The 21,287-nt window shown below is 39.8% G+C and overlaps 1 protein-coding gene across 1 annotated transcript in view; it reads left to right on the top strand.

The window, feature by feature from the left end:
• The window catches only part of LOC146600909 (protein spinster homolog 3-like), a 30,821-nt gene extending 9,774 nt beyond the window's left edge, over positions 1 to 21,047 (top strand). The window contains exons 8-12 of the mRNA XM_085314509.1: positions 2,809 to 2,998; positions 8,078 to 8,143; positions 16,665 to 16,763; positions 20,240 to 20,408; positions 20,910 to 21,047. Coding sequence (XP_085170635.1) covers positions 2,809 to 2,998; positions 8,078 to 8,143; positions 16,665 to 16,763; positions 20,240 to 20,407 — 523 coding nt within the window. The 3' untranslated portion in view covers position 20,408; positions 20,910 to 21,047. The remainder of the gene's footprint in view (positions 1 to 2,808; positions 2,999 to 8,077; positions 8,144 to 16,664; positions 16,764 to 20,239; positions 20,409 to 20,909) is intronic.
• The last annotated feature ends 240 nt before the right edge of the window (positions 21,048 to 21,287 follow it).

Raw genomic sequence — 21,287 nt, 5'->3', positions numbered from 1 at the left:
TAACTGCCAGTAGAGCTCTTCCTTACAGACTGTCCAGAACAACAGTGATACACAAATAAAATATCAGTTGTTAGATGGGCAAGGGTAATTTACAATGGGAGAAGGATTGGATGTAATTAGAGTGTGGCTCTTTGGAAATCTTTCCCCAGCTTGGGAGAGAATTATTTTCCTTAAAATGTTTTGTCTGGAGTAGAAGAAGGTATCCTGCCTTCACAGCTGCCCTCAGCACTAGCGAGCACTGGGATCCTCCTCTGCTATGTACTGACCCCTGGCAAGTGGTCTCCATGTGCATGTCTTTCCTCTGGAGGTATCCCAGTCCTGGTTCTGGTCCCTGTTTTCCTGATGTGTTTCCAAGAACTAACTGCTTACTATATTCTCTTTCCAAATTGAGAGAATTAAAGGGAAAAGCACTAACTATACCTTGGATATGTCTTGTGGTAACTGGGCGCTTTTACTTTTCCCAAGGGATTAAGCAAGTCAACTCCAACGTAGTTTCTGAGTTGTAGGGTAATCAGATAGCTAGCTTGACAGGACATGGCTGCTGCAGGAAGCCCTTAAATGTACACATTTTCATCCAGTCCATTTCCAGTACAGACTTAAGCCTAGTTTGAGAGGAACTGTCCAATTTTCAGCTAATGGAAAGTATTATATTTTGAAAGTATTATATATTGAAAAGTCCTTCACACGTACCTAAACAGTAAATGCAATTGTCCTTCCATGGATGCCACCRCTTGCACATTATTTATTTTTGAATGCTGCTGAGAAAGTGAGTGAACTCAGGAGTYTGGCTCAGGGTAGGCAGGGAAGGAAAGCTGAACCTTCAGATACATTTTAAAAACTTCCATTTTTAAGCTTAAGGTATCAGCTTATGTTTTGTTTTCTAAACCACCTTCTRAATTAATATTCTACAGTAGTGCTGCTAGAGCAGACATGGTCTTCAGGGAAGTAGAAGGGAGCACCTGATAGTTTAACCTCATGTACTGCATCTTACAGGATGCTTTAAAAATAACCTTGGCATAAGCTWGTGCCAGAGGTAGCAGAAGGCTGGTTTTAAACTGCTATTCCAGAGGGATAGAGAAAAAAGCATAATACAAACAGCTATGTCAGACCAGTAACTGACAGTGTTAGGAGATCTAAGCTGCACATTCCCGGATTTGCTCAGGGATCCTTTAAGGATATTATCCTCTGTGGCTGTTCAGCAGTTGCAGTCTTTGTTTAAAGATCAGGGCTGTGTCACTTAGACTCCCTGGAAACACAAATTCAAATAACACCATAGCTGAGTCAGGTCTCAATCCTTTCAAGGTAGATAAATAGGTATGGTGAAGCTGGTATTGCAGTCTTTGTGCAGATACCTTTGAACAGATGAGACGGACACCTGGGCATTCTCAGATCCTTGAAGGCCCCATAATAGCCTTCCCCAGGACTAGACTGCTGTACTCTTCTTCTCCCCATCAATTATACTGTGCTTTAATTTAGTGTTGACTGTTCCTTTTTCTCCCAGCAGTATCTTCATTTCAACAGGAGCTTATAATATATGAATCTTCTAAGCACAATTCCTTGGAATGCTTAGATAAACTAATGTCATCTTGGAACTTGCATGTCTCTGTAAAATAGTTATTCCACCCATTCAATTTATATTGTCACTAACAAGCTATAGTGAGTGATGCATTAGAATGCAGAAAATCCTACAGGCAGAGTGAAAATAGGCTTGAAGTTGGTTATAATGTATAGCATTTTTTTTCTTGTAGAATTAATAATTGAAATCTTCCTAATCAGCCAGGAGGAAATGAAAAGAGAGATGCACTGCAATTTAAAGAACAGATCGTATCCTAGCTGGTTACTTTGCTTTGCAGGCAGAGAAGGCTTAGGAAAATGTACAAAACTTACCATGTAGCACACTGAAATATTTAGAAGCATTTGCACTAAGGACATTATGCTTCTGTACCCATCTGCCTCAGGAGAATTATGATGCATTAAACAGTCAGTGGCACCACTGGTCTTGTTTCAAGAGACTTGCTTTGTCATTAGGTTTTCATTTGGGACACAGAGAAAAGCCTATGTGGAAGTCCCTTTGGAAGCTAAATTTTCTAAGCAATTAGAACACATTCTTCTTAAAAACATGAACTCGCCATTCCAGGAGAACACATCTGCATTTGCAGGCATACACARCTGGATGGCACTTGAAATTCTGTGTTCAGAAAATGCTATATGGAGCTCCCCCRGGTTCGCTATTCAGTATTCTTTCAACTGGTGGGGAAGTGGTAGCTGTTTCCCGTAGCTGGAGAAGTGACTCATTTCAGCTGTGCTAACTGGAGGGTTATAATAGTTTAGATGTATATGATTCCTTGCGAAAGGATCTCTTCCAAGACAGCAGATTGTGATACAGAATTGTTCCATCTGTGTTTTGGGRATGATTGAGTAGATTGGTTCCTAGGTTAACCAACATGACTGGAACTCTTCTAAATCATGGGATATCCAAGCCAGGTCGTACTGAGAAGACTCCTCCTTGACACCGGGTGCATAACACYTGCTCTGTGAATGGGAAAATATCTGCTCCACAGGACAGAGCATCAGTAGCAGAGGTGTAGCTAAAATTGAGGCTTGAGATTAAATCCATTTAGAAGGAAAGGGAGGGTTGGATGAAGTAGAGTCAGATTCAAGTTGCCTATTAAAGATTCCTCCATGTTGTGTGGGGTGGCATACAGAACCAAAAATGCAGGTGTAAGCTACCAATGGGGCACACAACACCAAACTTTTTCCACTGTATGGTCTTACTCTGCTCAACTAAATCCTTTGCTYTGTCACCAGCCTAATATTTGGAGGCATCACCGTTGGAACAGGAATCTTGGGTGTCATTGCTGGGGCAGAAGTTGCAAGAAGATTAAGGAAGATTAACAATAAAGCTGATCCGCTGATCTGTGCCGTTAGCATGTTCATTTCTGCCCTGTGCCTCTACATAGCTCTGGTCGTGGCCCAGATGAATATACTTTTCACTTTTGTAAGTGCTAATCTATTTATCATTAGCAAAATATCTTCTGGAATAATGGGGAGATGGGGRAGGGGGAGGAGGAGGGGTGGTTTTGCAGAATTCTCTGTTCCTCTATACCAGCAAGAGTTTTCAGTGACTTGTGAGAAGGTGGCCAGCAAGCTGAGCACTGTACACGTGGTCCTAATACTGCCTGCRGCTGTGGCATCTCCTATGAGGGCCCTGATGTGCATTACTTGGCCCAGTAAAGAGGGCAGGCAATCAGTAAGAATTATAATTTGGGACTCAGGACCTACGGAGTCTGCTTACACACTAAAGAAGACAATAGTAAGCCTGTGTAGTTAGCTGCATGAAGCTGGAGAGTCCCTATCCAAAAATATAGTTAAAGGAARTCTCAGTCTTATGTTAATTTTTAATGCTGCAATTTTTTAAATGTAGCTAATTTAGTAATCTTATTTCTTTGTGCTCCCTGAATGCTTAAAGATTGGTGTTCTTGGGACTGTACAACACGTGTAGTTCTTGCTAAGAATAATTTTGCCATCACCTTCAATGCCCCAAATCACTAGCTGATCTTCAAAGTCGAGCTTTTGGCAATGCAATCTGAAGTATAAATCACTTAAATTCTGTCCTCGACAAAGAAAACAACAGAAACTTGCTAGGAATGATGAACAGCCCCCAAAACTCCCTGTGAGAGGGCACTGAATGTAAAGCTTATTTTAACTATAATCTGGTAACAGCTAGGGAAAGACTCCAAGCTTTTTTCGTATGACTCCATAGCCACCATTACCGTGATCAGCATAAATAATAGGATCCAAGTAAAGTTAATTATGGTAAGCAACACTGCTCTGCAAAAGGGTATTTTTGCAGCATTTCTGCTTCTGAGAATAGGGCTTATTTAAAGAGATTTTCRTTTTGACTCCTCAGGAATGTGTATTCCTGTGGAAAAATGCCTTTTCACCAAAAAGCTAATGGACTTGTGTGTGCGTTTGTGTGTATATGTACACAAGCAAAATGTGAAATTGAGGATTATTTTTCATTTCAAGAGCTAAGATCTAAGTGCCAAAAGAATTAGCCATTTTCTTTTCCTGCATTTTAGGTTCCCACATAGTCCTGCTCTGGGTGGGTTCTTTTGTCCGTTTTTGTCCCTAAAGGTGTAGCACACAATCTCAGCTACCTATTTAATTTAGCAGTATGTGTTAGATGAGTCAATCAGTATATCAGTTTTGGATGTCTCTTTTCCAAAATACACCTTYTATTAGAGCTAGTAAATTGAAATTTGTTCAAAATGCTTTTCTCCCTGCAAACAGCATTCTATCTTCAGGTGGTATGTTATTTGAGAGGAAATTCTGAACTGGATATGGACAACTGTCATCTTTAAATTTCTTTCTCAAGAGCAGACCAGCTGGTCTTTTAACCTGAGACTCTGCCATTTCATCTTTTGTTTGATTTGCTTGATTCAGGTGTTCCAACATAAAATATCAACAGCATGTAGTGGTAATAAATTGTATGTAATCTAAGCACCTGTTTGTTCTAATATTTTTACCACTACAGCTGCCTAACTATTGCCTTCTCTGGCACCAGCCATGCCTCTCTTCTCTTTCCAAACAAGATCTGACASTAGTCACACTAGTGTGAGAATTGGAGTGGCGTGCCAGCTGGTGCATCTAATTTGAAGGTCCCACTGAAGCAGATCTTTCATTTGTGTAGGACACTAGCAGGAGACCGGCTTTCCAGTCACTGTTTACTCAGGCACACTGATGTTAGCAAACCTTTCTCCATCACTTCACTGTGTGGCAGCTATAGAGACAAAAAAATGTCTATGCATCAACTTGCAAAAACCGTAGTTCCTGTATGGTGCTTTCTACTGTCTAAGTGGCTAATGAAAGGCAACCATCAGTGGGTTTTCATCAGCTGTGGCCAAGGCTGGAAGAAATGTTTCGAAGCATGAGAATTCTCAAGTTAACATGGAAATACTGCAAGACTTCCAAGGTCTCTGTTGGGTAGGTGAACTGAAATGTCATGGGATCTCTCTCCTCTTTTGGGATCCATAGTTCTTGATTTCAAAGTTGGTCTTTGAAAAATATTCTGGCTTTGTTATCTCAGGGGAGGGCTCTGCCCATATCTGTTCCCCTCTCCAAAACAAGATGAAAGATGTGTACTCTCTGCAATGCAGCAGATACTTCAGAAAATCTTAACTAAACCCTGGAAACCCTGGGCTATATTTAGTGTCAGTATAAACAGACTCATCTTTAATGGTAATACTGCATCAGGATACAGTCTTGGCCCGCAACTTGCCTTTGAAGAAGACATTCTGCAGCTGTTTTCTCTGACACACCTTTCTGGTGTGGTTCTTCTTGAAAAGACAGAAGTAGTTGATCAGGTAAGGTGCAGCCATGCTGACTACCTTCTTTTTGCCTAGGTATGTGACTGTTTAAAAACAGGAAGGGCATTTGGTGCCAACACTGGCTACAGTCTAATTCTCTATTCTCTTCATACTGGCTTTAGGAATGAATGTAAACCATTATCTACAACATAAAATGTTCTTAATATTTGAGACATTATTTTGATTGCATCTTTYGGAGACTATATTAGCTCTAAGTGTTCAGTCTGTTGAAAAAGTTGGTTGTCGTGGAGAAGGARACAGCAATAAAATACGATGTTTCAATCTTTTCTGGGTACACTTAGGAGACTAGAACAGAATACCTTGACACAATTTGCAGATTGATATACTACCTTCTGAAAATGTTGAGTTAAATTTTTCTAGTCAACCTACAACTGCAATCTGCACAAGACCTAAAGGGAAAAAAAAAAGCTAACAAAGTTGTATCTCTCATGTTAAGACAATTCTGTATGACATAATTACTTTCTGCAGTATGAGGTCTTAGCCACAGAGTATCATATATATTTTTAAATCATGGATAACTTTTCATTAATTCCCGTTCGCTGGAACTTTCTAAGCTTAGAGCATACCTTGTTTCCTAAAGATGAATTTGACATTCTTCTCTCAGCACCAGGCATGACATGCTTTGTTCTTGGAAGTGTGTGGATATTAGATGATTTGGACAAATCCTGAAGAAAACGGAAAACCAGAAACAAGACTTTACAAGTGCTACGCATCATAAGTTCCTTGTAAGGGAGATAGACTAATCCCTCTTTTGGTCTGTAAAGACATGTAGTCATGTACTCTGTTGGTGGCATCTAGAAATAGTCTGTGACTCTTCAGAACCTTCTGCTCTAACCATTGTATTTGCACGCTTGTCAGATCTGAAATATTAGCTGGGATTTCAATCAATCTCTCTGTTCTTTGTCTCCTTCCTATTTCACTTTAGCTTGCAGTCTCTATTGCTAGCTATGGCACAATTGACAATATTAACATAAAGTTCATGCCATTATCCCTGTATAGTAAGATTCAACTGTGCTTCAGCCCTTGCTTATAGTTCCCCTAGAAGTACTGCAGTACTGCTTTGACCACTCTACAGGCTGCAATTCTAAACTGAACAATGGCACATTTAAAGTTTCTTTGTATAGAATCAGAAGAAAAAGGAAAAGGCAAGGTCCTTGATGAATTTGGATCTTCCAGGAGAAATCAGAGAGTATTGCCTTGAGATAAGGTGGCGAAGGGCTAATATTTTCTAGTGGTTTGCGAGACTTGATGTTGGTGCTTATTGCGAGGTGGCTTGCCAATAAGCTGAATTGTATAATCTTGCTGCCCATGTTAACAGACATGTTTCATTTTGTGTTTGGCCCAAAGCTCTGTAACGGAAGTGTGTCACTTGCTTTCCAGCTGACTGGCACGCTCAATCGTTTCTGTAGTCTACATGCTATTATTGCTACACTCATGGAATTGGAGAAGAATGATTGCATTCTGTCTCTGGCAAGGGCAAGGGCAGCCAAAGTCAAACGAGTGGAAAGACTTTGATAGGTATCCAGAAGGGTGCATAAATTCAAGAGCTAAGACATAGTCAAGGTCTATGTGAAACCAGTATTTGCTGTAAAACTTAACGAAACACAATTATAGGTGGGGGATAGATAAAGCTGAAATTAGAAAAAACTTGTATGAAGCATTTGGAGGAAAAGAAGTCTGGATAAAGGTCTGTACTCACATAYGAATGAACAGTACAGGCAAACAGGAGTTGAGGTAGGTATGACAGGAAGATGCARTGATTTGGGAGAATCAGTACTACCCTTCTGAAAATGTCTGTTAGTTTGCCACTGTGACTCTTCTGAGGATTGTATTTTCATTAGCCAGATACAAGATTATGATAAAGGCCCTACCRCAAAAATGCTGGCATCTATTGCTATAGTGGTGTATCTAGACTATTTCCAAAGTGCCGCGCAACTTTGTGGCCTGTGTAGCTAAATAGATTCTGCCTCTAGAACCACTCCAGCTTAATAGCATAGCTTTCACGCTTTCTTCAAGTATTGATTAGCCTGTACAGCCTGCTCAAATCTATGTCTAGCAGTTGGCTGGGAGGGTTAATCTTTTCTAAGACCRCAGGTGTAGGAACTGTTGGGAGTCCTACTCCTTTTTCCTGATGACTGGGTCTCCATCTGTGATGAATTAGGGAATCCCCACAGGACACCAAGGTTTCCAGGCTGCCCGTCTCTAGGAGTCCATTTCACTTTGGAAGTTGCTCTTTGAAGGAGTACCAGCATTTGCACAGAGGTGTGCCATTGGTTTCATTTGGAAACCCAAGCAAAGGAAGATATCTGAGCACTCTTTAAACGTGAGCTGGGAGGTTTCCCTTCAGAGGCTCTTGGCTTTCTTTTCTTGGATTCGGCAGTTCACATTTGCATCCCATTTCAACTGTAATTACAGTTTACTTGGAAGGGTCATATCATGATTCCTATTTTGGCTCTTCTGCCTAGGATTTGTGACACAGAGCAACTCATATACCTTCTCTGGTTCCTTTTCCACCCATTTAAGGTGAAGACAGTGTTTGTAAGCATAGACAGAGCAGATGTTTAATTTATAGAGATGGGTGTGTATAACAACTCTCATTTAGACAAGCATAGTCAGTGAGTCTGCCACTGTCTTGCACTAAAGGTCAGTATAGTGTGTGCAGTCATTTCTTTCTTCTTTTTTGGCAGATTTTTATTGCATTTGGAGAACTGTTTTTATCTGTAAACTGGGCTGTTGTGACCGACATACTGTTGGTAAGTGCTTGTGAAACTATTTGCTTATTTCCAATTTTTCAACTTTTCACAACTTAATAATGTTCATAAATGTGTATCTTGGTGACCTGAAGGACCTACTCCTTCTGGGAAGAGATCAGGGAATGCTTACTAAGAATACACATATTGGTACCCTGCTACTGTCGGGGATGTAATCAAGAGGTGTAGTGTAGTGCTGTGCAGACATACCAGTAACATTACAGATGTAGTAAAGTAGTAGTCCAAGCTCACTGTAAACTCAGAAATGAGATGTACTAAATTGGATGAAACTCATACAAGTGTAACTATCTAGTGCTTTTGTATTCCTACTGATCTGGGTTTTCTGTACAGCTTTATGTTGTTGGATGTCTACCAGAAAATGGACTGAACCAGAAAGACTTTCTGTCTATGTTTTGAGACTTTCTGTTTGTGCTCAAAGGTTTGGAAAGATGATCCAAATGAGAGGAATTCAATATTCTCCAAACCCAAGTTAGCGAATCTGTTAYACTTCTTTATTCTGTGAACTATTAGTAAATTCCCTTACTGCAAACTACAGTGCAGAAAAATTCCAGCACTTTCAAGTCAAATTCATAAGTAGTGTTATGTTGTTGCCAAAGAGTTAGGCAAGCAGTGAAGCTTATGAGACTCTTGGGAGTTGCAGGAGTGACACCACAAGCCCAAAGACTAGCAGTGCATGTTTCATTTGAATTCTGTTATCAGCAGCTTTCTTTCGAAAGGAGTGATGTGAAAAGCRTGCATCTTGTGGCACAATTAGTCCAGATATTGACAAGCAACTAGTTCCTTCTACTAATTTATCATTGCAAAGGTTTTTAGAGGCAATAATTTTTTAATATCCTTGAAGAGGACATGTCTTGACATCAACAAAATATTTGGTAGCCTTTGGTTTGTGCTATAGCTCCACAGTCATGTCCACAACATAGGACAGATATTGTTACACTAGCATGAGTTTCTACTTTACACCGATTACCAGTCTTGTGAAGTATTTTATATGAGATATTTCTGTAAAGTCATAGTACTAACAAGCTGAATAGTTTATCTGTTAAATAAAACATRGAAATAGTCTATTCTGTTCATATCTAGTAATCAAACTGCAGAAAGCTGATGTAAGTACCAAAGCCAGAGTTACTAAAGTAATTGAGAGCCCTTTCATTGCTACCCATGGACGTAAGACAAAATTTGTTTAAAATGACATATCTTTTTCTACAAAGAACAGAATAGTGTAGCACAAATTAGACCTAACCTCTCTACTTTGGAGGATCTTCTTCTGTAAGATCATTTGGCAGGTAAGTGGGTATGATAGTAACTCAAAGATTTCAAGCAGGATGCTCTCTGAGAGGGAGAGAGACTAGGGAAAGGTGTTGTATTGGCAAAATGCTGATGCACTTTCTATTAATAGCYGGAGAAGACAAAGTAGAGAAAATTGTTTAAGGCTACCAGGACAGGTGAGAGCAGACACAAGGTAAGGACAAAGCAAAATACAAATCTCTGACTGAGTTTCCCACCTTCAGGCTAGTTATGGAACACTAGTAGCCGAAAAGAGCCAAATCACATAAGCATCTTGTATTTTATGTAATAAATTTTTATTCCAAGGGAGTTCAAATCCATTTGCAAATTGCTATCACAGACTCTACTGTCATAATAAATCTTTCATGTAAGAACCTCAGTGAAAGCATTAGTATGTAGCACAACATGCAGTGATGCACAACAACATATTACAAGAGTTTAGGGCAGTAAAGAGAACTTGCAGGCCCTCCCTCAGAGTCTTAGCTCATGGTTCATGAGAAACATGGTTGACCACAAGACTCTCATCGCTGCTTGCAACCACAGGAAAAGAGTTGCGAATGAGGTTGCTGTCACTAGCAACATTCTGTCAACCCAGAAAGTACAGCTTTCTCGGTTGATGAAGATGACATYGCTGAGTCAGGTTCGGTTGATTTAGAGTGCAGCAACTAAGGCTCAGGCAGCTCCTTCACACCATGGCTTTCTGAACCCAAACTGCAAAGTCTGCAAGAGCTGTGCTTTCCTTCAGTTCAGTGCCTTGGGTCTCAGCTTGTGTAGGAAAAGCTGCCTCATATTCCAGCATGTAAGAAATCTATTTTGGGTGTCATTACCATATCCTTGATACATGTAAATCTGTAAGAGGAGGAAGTTCTTGTCTCCTGWGTGACTGACATTCCTTCATTTGTATTTATTTTAGAAAATTATATATTTTTTTTAGGTACAAACAATATTGTATCGGTTGGAACAAGTGGAAAGGTGAAAGGTTTGGCAGAGTACAGCTCTCCCCTCTGTAGTACTGTGTTCCCCATGAGCAAACGTGCACTTACCATCAATATTTTTTGGGCTAGAACTGTTGAATTCTAAATGTTTAGGTTTTTTATCAGAAAAATGATGGCATTTACCTGAATTTGTGGATATCTGCTCATTCAGTGACAGTCTTGCTCGGGAGTTCTATTTCATCCTGCTGAAAAACAGTGGGTTCAGTGTATTACTGCTATTATATTGACTGAAGGGTGCCATAGATAACRATAGTAATTTGTCTTTTTGCATTGTTTCCTGTGTGAACTGGTAGAATTTCTGATAATGTGGCTGGATTTGCAAATGCATGTTCTTATTCTGCCATGAAAATGACTTTTCTTTCCCCCCACATGGCACTGCTAACCAGACAATGTAGCTAGGAACTTATTTACCCTGCAACCTGTGGAGCTGAAGACAAAGAAAGATGCTGGCTGAACGATAAGGACTTTCCTCCTTTGTGGCTAATACATCAAGATTCATTGGATGTAGCAACCTTTGTGCCCCTTATTCAGCTATAAACACGAAGGTGTCTACTGTACAACTGCAGTCATAACGTGCAAGTGGAGAGGTGCTGTAGCTGCCATAGTTACAATACTCTGGCTGTCAGGGAGGCTGTATGTGGAGTCTCCCATGTGAAATATGCTTACCATCTGTGAGGTACTGGGACTCTGTAGTTTAGGTTTTTGGCAGCTCAGACTGTAGGAAATGCTGGAACTGGAACCTGTAGGGCTGGGAAGGCTACTGACACGTCCCTGTCTTGTCTGGATGTGCCCTGGGAGGTGAAGAAGCATTTACCAGCCTGTCTGTTCCATCTGCTTTTTAGCTGACAGCTCTGTCACATAGTCTGCAGGAGGATCTSTAAGCCCTCCAGAGACAGCAGGACAGGGATTGCAAATTTTATCTGTTTAGGGCACCCTGCTTATCTGTCAAGGAGTCCAAACTGGAATCTCCTAGGAGATGACAGYGTGTAGGATGTCATCTGCATTACTGATGTGGTGTGGGTAACTGAGTGGTCACCTTGGGTAGGCAGGATGTTWTGGCTGTTTCAGAGTCCCTGTTTGTGGGAGTGTTTGGTTTCTTCTGTTCCTAGTGAATCCTACAGTGCATTGAGCTCTTGCATATTGTTCCTGTTGTGCAGAATAGCCTGAATGGTAGCACAAGAAAAGTTTGTATGAGCCTAGTAAGTATAGGAAGCTTCCTACCCTTCTATTTTTCTTGTTACAGCTTTGCTTCATGTGTCTCCTGTGGTTACAGATATGAGATATTAAATTAATGCAGTAACAATAAGAAAGTGGTGCAGGATGCTGAGCAGGCTAAAGCGCATTTATCCCCTCTGGTGCCTGCAATGCCCACAATATGTTAAATGCATAACGATATTTGATATGTATTTCTCAAACATAAATTGGTATTATCAACTAAAGAAAAGAAATCTGAGGCTAGGGCAGGTGATGCGATATCCTTGGGAAGCCAAGAACAGTYGCCAGGCTAGTAGTGTCTGTCATAGCAGGGTCTATTTCCCAAGGTTTCTACAGCAGTTTCTCTATCTCTCTTTCTGTAAAAGAGCCTGTCCCCAAAGTGCAGATTGCCCAGCTGACACTCCAGGCAAGTTCTGAGAGAAAACAAAACTTGGGAAGACTGGACATCTTCAGTCTTAACCCATGTGTGCCATGACCACAATGAGAAAGAGCTGTTGGACTACACCTTCCTGTAGATGAATAGCATTTCAGCTCCCAGATTAACCAATCTCACATGACTGTGTTCTTAAACTGGCAGGAAAATGGATGCAATGTGATGACCACATGGCATGAAAGTGTTTTTCTGTAAGTGAACTCCCCAGATAGCCCTACTTTAAAATATTTTATTATTCTTTAAGCACGCTGTCTAAATATTCCTGATAAAACACCCCATGTTTTCTGCATGATTACAATTATCTACTTTGGAGACACTTGGAATGGGAAGGGATACAAGCTAGCTGTATGCCTGCAAAGTAAAAAGAGAGGTTGTGTCTTTCAATAAAACTGCTCTGTACAGGGTACTCCTACTGGATGCAAAGATGCTGTTTTAATTTGCTGAGTAATTCGTGTATCTGTGTTTGTGACCATTTCCTGTTAAGAGGGGCATTGCCAGTGTGGTTTTTTACTGATACTGGTTGCACTATAGGGTAAGTAGGACCGAAACACTCCCAGCTAATGGAAGAAGTTATATGAGCTCTCAGRAAAGTCCCTTTCTGAAGAGAGGAAAACTGGCTGTATGCAAAAGGACATGTCACTGCTCATAGTTCTGTTTCTGGCATCCCAGCAAGGTGTAAGGCATGTTATTGCTTATAAAAGCCTGGCTGCAGGAAGGGTTTACTAGGCAGAGATCAGAGAAGAAATAGCCAAGCTGGCTGTAATTTGTGCTACTAATTGTTTTGGGTCAAATCTGTATGTTTTCTTTCTCATTTTAGACTGAATGCTCTGTTAAATCTAAATGGGATGTTTAGCCTCACTTCCTTAGGAAAAAGGCTTACCACAATCTATGTCTGATTTCTCTTAAGTTTTGAAATCATGTATTTTAACCAAGTTTGATAGAGATGGAGATTTCAGGAAGACTTAAGTTCATACAGGCCTTSTGAAAACAGGAGACCTCACTGAGAAATATTATCCAAAGTAGCATCTCCTGGAAGAGCCCTGTTTTAGGGCCAGGCTGCAGAATATGCTCATGTATTGTCCCGCATGACGGAAACTGGTGGGAATGGGTTTGTGAGAGAMAGACATACAGTATGAAAACCACAGCGAAGGAAAAAAGCTTGGCATGGTGCTTGGAGGGTGAGACATAARTCTTGCATTATTCTGTGCATGACTTTTTCTGAGAGTAATGACTATTAAGTGTTTTGGTTTCACACATGCTTCAACAGGAATGCACGTCATGGTAGCTGGGGGCAGATGGGGGGTTGCAAACGGGAAAATGAGGCAGTGCTGCTGAATCCTCTGTAAATCCATCTCTGAATGCAAATCTTTTACACTAATGCAGCTTATTCTCATGCTTGCTTCTGCTTTGGTGCTACAAAGTTGTATTTTCAGTGTAGTTAAAATACTGAAACTTACTAGTATGTGTAAGTCCTGACACATATTTTTTGCTCAAAAGAGAAATTTTGCTTGAAACAGCAATTAACCTTGTTGTTTTGGACAATGTTGTTTCCTTACCCTCCAATTTTAACTTCCACTAATGTATTTCCTTCTRTTCTCCCTAAAGATGAGTCATTGATATTGCTGTTGAGATACTGGTGCATCTTAGTGATAGGTGAATATTTCCATACATAAAATTCTGAGACCTCTTTAAACATAAAGCATGATAATAAAACTGTAAGTTAAACATTAGAGCAGGATCTTTTCTTTTCTTTTAAGCTCATCTTGTCAGGCATGTTAATGTTTTCTTTAAGGCAGCTACAAAGCCGCAATAACTTACATACTTTGAGTTTATCCCTTGGTAAAACACCAGCCACCTTTTAAATAGTGTATGATACACCATAAGGTAAAAACACCTTTGTTTTCATGAGAAGTGTATGAATAATTGATGGGTCTGTGCTGTTTGCCTGTCAGGATCTGTCTTGCTAGTGGCTTAAGTATGTGAACCCTTTTACGGAGCACGAGGAAGGTATAGATTTGCTATGAGACATTTCACAGACTTTGAGCAGTGGTGTTCAGATCAGTTTCCAAAAATCACAAGACTTTTTCTTCTGAAAGGAGGCAGGATTGTGTGAATTCCCCAAATCAAACAGAAAAGCTTATTCCAGGGCTGGCTTTTCAGTGCTATTCTGTGGGACTGCAAGCATGGCTTCTTTAATTCTTTCCTTTATTATAAAGCAAAATCTCTYATTGTTCTATCAGAATTAAACTCTTGATCCATCCCAGTGTCCATCCTCAGAAGGGTTGAATATGACACTCAAGTAATTACTAGAGGGATAATAATTTTCTATTAAACAAATTCAGTGAATCCCTTTAGTTTAGATATTTCTCTTAGGAATTAATTAGCCTTCATTTTTTTAATGCCTTGAGCCAGGACACTCAGATTTAAAGCCATACAAGAATAATGYGGATTTCTGTCAGTTCAGGTTTCCCAGATTGTGTCCTCTTCTGTTCATGTCAGTTACTGTATARGAGAATGAAATCAAGAAGCTTCAATGCCAGAAAGAGGTTTTGCTTTCTATGAAGAGAGCTCTTGTTGTTGATGCCAGCGACATCAATCCAGGCTGATGGCAGATAGTCTCTCAAATTCATCAGTTTTATGATTTCTGGCTTACTCTTTAACTCCACTGACTTCAAGAGAAGAACTTATCAAAACCTACTTTTAAAAAAGGATTGAAGTGGCTGATAGCCAGGGTCAGGACAGTCAAGTAGTGAATGTCATAGAATATGTTTGTCAGAGCATTGTAATCCCGAAGTTCAAATACAGTGCTGATCCCTCTAGGAGGATGCCATTTTCCTGCCTTCTTAATTTCCAAATCAAGCAGGCAGCCCATGAAATGCCTGAACTCCCTTGAGGCCAGAACTCTATCTTCTGCAGACAACAGGATGCCATCAATGATATGGGAGATAAGACATGGCAGAGTGGCCTGCAAGCTCTATATGAAGATGTGGTGGGTTCTTCCCTTCATTTTCTTTCTCAGGGATCTTTTAGACTTACTGTGGTTGGAGTCACATGTAGCAATAATACTGCCAGTGCTCAGATATCAATATTTTAAGCCCTTGGCCTAAGAATAAGGGAGAAGCGTCACCAATCAGCACRCTGGTCTGTTGATTAAGGTACTTTATATCTGTAAAGTGGCAACAATCCTTTTAATAATCTACTACCTATTGTTCGTGTAACATGTAGGGTCTCAGTGGCAAACCCTGCAATAGCCAGAATGAATGGTCAAGGCTTGTGCTTTCAATAGCATTAAAACAGTCTGCCTGTGAACTAATCAGTGGCCACTCTAAGGCAAATAGCTGTCTGCCCTTGTGGAGCAAGATGTACTAATACATATGCTGCACCTCCCTGGAAGAGATGCTGGACAGATACGTAAGCGAATTACATGTGACTAACTTCATTTGGGTTGTCTGGGTGCTATGAAAACTCTATTGAGCATTTACCTGCACAAGGTGAATTCACACTTGAGGGTAGTTAGTCTGAGACAGCTGTACCTGTTATAGGTTATCCATGTGGGTTTATGAAGATTTAAGTCTTTTTAGGCTTTTTGTATCAAGGAAGGACAGAGAAATGGGAGATCTTGGGAGTCTTTGATGTGAGCAAGGGGCAAGTGGTTGCAAAACAAAAGTAGGAAGGGTTAAAATTGTTTCCATCTCATTATTCTGACTCTGAATGCTTTGCCCATAAATGTATTATTGAAAGCGAAAAACACAAATTATATAGAATCGTACTGTACCTCTTCAGGCACAGTTGATCTCCTTCAGCAGCACAGATTTAAAGCCCCTYTTATCCCCAAATGACTATATTCCGTTTCCTAAAATCGTGTGATGCTTTGCAGGGTGCACACACTACATCTTCTTCAACTCATTACTTAAAYTACGTGGACTCAAAAGCACAGTTATTTTGAGGTATTGTTATAGTATAGTTACAGTAGCTCTCAGGTGTTATCCAGTAAGAAGCAACAAACTTCTATCATCAAAGTTGTCATCAAACCACAATCAACCATCTCCTGGTCTGGAAAGGTTGGTCCCCTCCATCTGTCTTCACGTGGTCTGGAAGGTCTCAGGTATCCTTTTAGCCATGGCAGCAACTTCAGGTACTGGGTGTCCCAAATCTCCCCCCAGTCTAGGCCAGGCCTGCTGACGCAGGGCCATGAGGATGTTTTGCTCAGAGGCTGGATCAATGCTGGATCTCCTTATTAGTAAATTAGTAAGACTGCAAGGGTTACTGTCTGGACTTTTCCATTAACTGCATGGCCAAGAACATGCTGCAGCGAGCCTATGACTGGTAGCAAAGGCATCGTGTTTTTCACACTTTTCTGTCATTCCTCCTTTTCTGTTGTTTTCTTGAACACTTCTTTTTCTAAACAAAGCATCCAGTGTGCTCTTTCTATCTCCAAACTTGCAAACAGTGTTTGAATACAAAGTAAATAAAGGTGAATGTATTAATCCCTCTTGAATGTCATATAAGTAGTTGCCCATTCATGAGACTCATTCTGCTAATGTTCATTCTTTCATGGATTTTTTCTTTGTTTCAGTATGTTGTGACACCAAGACGGCAGTCTACAGCTATAGCCGTGCAGATTTTGGTGAGCCATTTGCTGGGAGATGCGGGCAGCCCATATCTGATTGGGATTGTAAGTGAATTCTCTGCTTATCTGAGCTTTCTTTAGGGTAAAACTTTTAGAAACTGAAAGACAGTCTCTCACAGGGTTCTAGACAATTCCTTTTCAAAGCTAGAAATTATTCAAGTTGTGATCTTGATACTGTAATAGAGAAGCAACATTTTTCTAAACACTTTTTTTCCTGAATTCCTTGAATGCAACTGCTGGTTGTGTGACAGTGCAGGTATGTAGAATATAATCCTATACCTATATATACTGCAGTTCCATGCAGTGTRGAGAAATTTATTTTGATTGCAAATTTGCAAATTCATGAATTTTTTAAAGCATTATTTTTTGCAGTGACAGTTTCTTGGTTTTTGTACTCAGATTTACACACTTTCTGCTAAGTTAGTGAGGAGTTTTGTGGAAATTAATCAAATACCATTTTATATATTGAAAACTAAATTCTAAGTTAAAATCTTTAGGTATGAAATCTTGTAATTGCTTAATACTTATTGAAAATGAAAACTGGAACAAGAATAACATCAATGGTTGCCATTTGATACTACTTGGCATTCCAAGCTCTGGTCTCAAATTACCTTAAACTTTATAATTTGGGACCTAAACTTCACATCTAGAGTGTTAAGCTGTGATTGTTTTAATTATTTAAGGTGACCTGAACTATATGAGACTAAGAAAAAAAGGGAAGAGATTTCATATACTTCCCAAAATAATAAACAAATTTAATGGATAAAATGGGATGCCATTTAAAAATTTCATTGGAATATGCTCTGAAAATGCCGTATGAATTATCTTTTAAATGCTAGTTTTATTTTTAATGTATTCAAGCCTTTGAAAATTCCACTGATATGCAGCAATATTTACATGATTAAATTTGTTAATCTCTGAACTTTATGAAGCTGTTCGGCTTCTGCACACTTAATAACTTTGAGACTAACTTTATGTTAATTTTAGCTTTGGAATTCCTGGAGAAGTTCAAGTTATGAGATGCAGTGGTTGGTCATATCTTGCCAAACAGATTCAAATTCTAGAATATGACTGCTTTTTAAAATGAACTACACCCCTACCCACTGAGATTTTGCAACTTAAAAACTAAAAGTTCTCTGTCAGAGGCCTGATGAGTCTGGATTGTAAGAGTCTCTATGAAAACATGCAACTCCTAGGTGAAGAATAGCAGTATTTAATTCAATATTTATAAGATTCTTAATACAAATAAACAAGGCAGAGTTAAGAGTTTTTACATGATCTCAGCATTACCTTTTTCCAGTTTAAAAGCTGAATTGTGAAACCCAAATACTGAAACAGATTAAGTGACTGTTACTTGGGGCCTTCTGGCCTGAAGCTTTTGTAGTAAGTTAAGTAACAAACATTTCTTTTTAAGAGCAGAGAAGTAACGATATCCCTCTATTTAGTCTTTGTTGTCCAACTTAKGCTATGTGATGGTAGCATCTTCCTGGCAAAGCCAGGTTCCAGGATTTCCAAGTTGCTCAGGACCCAATTTCCTTGCRTTTGCTGCCTTTCCTTGATCTGAGGTGCTACTGGACAAAGCAGCCTAGGGCTGACAGCTCTTTGTAGTTCATCTTTGCTTTCATTCCATGATGATATCTCTCAGTATTGTTTCTTTCTTTCATTATTTTTGATTGAAGAGCCAGCAATTCTGCATACAGTAGATAACCAATCACCCACACTGATTTTTCTCCTTCACTGGGCATGGGGGAGAGAGTAAGTCTTTTTTTTTTTTTTTTTTTTTTTTTTTTGTTTTGTTTACATGGAGTTTTTCCCATGGGCCAGAGAGGAACGCCAGAGTCAGCAGTGCCTTCAGGTACAGCTGCTGGTGTCCAAGCACATCGGAGATCCTCCTCTTCCTAACCTGGCTGAACAGCAGAAATCCCAGCTATCTAATCTGTCTGGCAGAAAAGACAGTCCTTTTGCACAGAGAAAAGTCACGGAAACAATGCACAAAAAATAGGAGCTCTCAGTAAAACTCTCTCTTATGCACAGTTCTTTGCCATCGTTGAGGCACAGGTAGAATTAGGGCTTGCTGCTGAATGTGCTGCTGCGCCTGCTAGTAACTGTGTGCAGATGCTTCTGTATAGAGTACCTCRTAGGCAGCTGCCTTAAATAGCAGCTAATTGAAAAGTGTGAAGACAAAAAAAAGTTAGTCATGGTATATACCAATGAGATTATCCTCACATAACCTTGCAACTTTGCAAAGAACAGAGACAAAAAGTCCGGGAATGAACCTGTTGTACGTCCAAGTGGGGTCCTGTGCGACAAGCAGAACGTTGTGCTCTGCAATGCTTCTGTGAACCARTACAGCAAATGTAGCTATTGCTTAAACACTGCATCTTCTGCATTCTGCATTCTGCAGTTGTTTACTAACCTCCTTCAGATAACCCCTTAGCTTAAAAGCTGTCTGGAGATTCAGTGAATAGTCTTCCTCAGAGTCTGTTTTTTCACTTTGAGCTCTAGAGATTTCCCTGCTGAGCATTTTAAAATTAAATGCATTTGGTTTGCATTTTGGCCATTATACTTGCTGTAGTCCCTAGGTATCCATTTAGAGTTGATCTTGTTCTTATCTGCCTAAGACTGTCATAAATAATCATATTAGACCAAGCAAAGGTTGAAGAGTCTCATATTTGTGTATTTCAAGTCACGTAGCRTATTGTAACTACCAGGGACAAATGTGGAATAAAAATTACTACATTCAACATTCATCTTTTGGTTTTATACTAAAATAAGATTTTAATTTCATGGATTAAGTTTTGAATCTTACTGTTTTTCTTGAAATCAGCTTATYCTTCTGTCTACAAAAATAAAGTTAATGTGGATCATTTATAGAKTTTACAATCTCATCCTACAGCCAGTGCAAAAAGCAGCTGCCTCATTTTTTCTTCTTCCCAATTTCTCATAATGTCACTCCACGATGCCTCAAATGCCTTTTTGGCTCAAAAGCAGACTCCAGTCTTGTCTCCGAAATCAATTTCCAAGTCTTCCCTTTTTTRATGAGTGTTGTTGCTTGTGCCTGTAACTGATGCCAGTTCCTTGTTTCTRTCCATTTGATGCTGATTAGGGATGTATTGATAGAGTTATCAAATAACATCAARAAATTATAATAATTATTGCCAAATGTTAAATCTGCTCTATGCTGGCTAGAAAATGGTAAAAGCTCATGCTTACTGGTCAGAAGAAAAAGCAGAAAAGCAGAGCAGWCTGAAAGCATCAAAAGGCCATGGTTGCAATATCTCCAGCTCCTGTGACTAGAGGCACTGAAGCTAGAAAAGAAGATGAAATTCCTAGATCAAATGGAAGCTAATCGGTGGAGAAGTATAGATGTCGTGGGTACCAGGTTTGACAAACGCTGGTCGCAGGCTTTCCTTCCCTGTCAGCCCAGTTCTGTTCTTTTCAATGACCACACAGTAAACAGTCTGCTTAAACCCAAAGGATGGTGTTACTGCAGATAAATGACAGCCTTGTTCCCCCTCTAGATCTCTAACGCTATTCAGGCCAACAATGCTGACTCATTCCAGTGGAGTTTCTGGAGCCTGCAGTACAGCTTCATCATGTGCGTGTTTGTTGGTGTCTTTGGAGGAAGTTTTTTCCTCCTAACATCTTTCTACATTGAGGACGATCGTAAGGAAGCAGCGCAGCTTTGAGGTTTCTATATATCTTTATAACTTTTAAACCTGTATCTGATTGTTTTCTGCTTGTCCACTAGCCAAGGTATGACTCTATAAATTTACAACACAAATGTCCATAGTGCCACATAATGCCACAATAGTTTCTATATGCAATAAATGCGAAACTCCAGCCGAAGTCTCAGATTAAGCAAAACAGAGCCAACGAGACTTTGCAAAACACACGGAGATCAGGGTAGTGTTATTAGTGACACCTTCACAATGCTGCAGTATATGGGGATAACAAAATAGCTTTACTGTAATCAATGCACCATTAAAGACTTCATGGAAGGTGTGGGTCTTCCTCTACTCTAGTCTTACTGAGTTGAGTAGAACCATTCCTAACTCTCTGTAATACTTCTCCCTTTTGCTTGAAAGAAGTCATATTCAGAATGACAGAAAATATGCTGAATTGGATGGAACAGTATCGTTAATAGCCTGGATTCATACAGCTTCCTTCTGCTCTGACTTGGTTTTTTAGGTACCAGGAATGAAGGCTGTCTTTCAAAGAAAGATGAACTCCAGGGCAAGATACGTGAAGAAGAAGAAAAGAACCTCCTCCTCTTTTTCTTTCCTTTTGCTTAATGAGATACAGTTAGAGAAAAGGCCAAATAACAATTCCTCCATATGGCAGAAAAACCTGCATACTGATTTTTTTGGATACTTTTGATTGTGAGTCAAAAATTACTACTGAAGTGGCATATGGCAACGCTCCCTGCATCTGCGAAACAGGCGTGAATATGCTGGGGAGCTGGGGAGCTCCAGAAGGCAGTGTATAGAGCTGTCACAGGCATGACTGTTAACCTAAACAAGACAGTAGCATTTAAGGCAGAATAACTAGTGAAGATTAGGATGGGAG

The sequence above is a fragment of the Rhea americana genome, unplaced genomic scaffold (genome assembly GCF_003343005.1).
Source record: "Rhea americana isolate MKP2758 unplaced genomic scaffold, rheAme1 scaffold_111, whole genome shotgun sequence".
Classification (NCBI taxonomy): domain Eukaryota; kingdom Metazoa; phylum Chordata; class Aves; order Rheiformes; family Rheidae; genus Rhea; species Rhea americana.
This window is presented reverse-complemented; position numbering and strand designations above follow the sequence as displayed.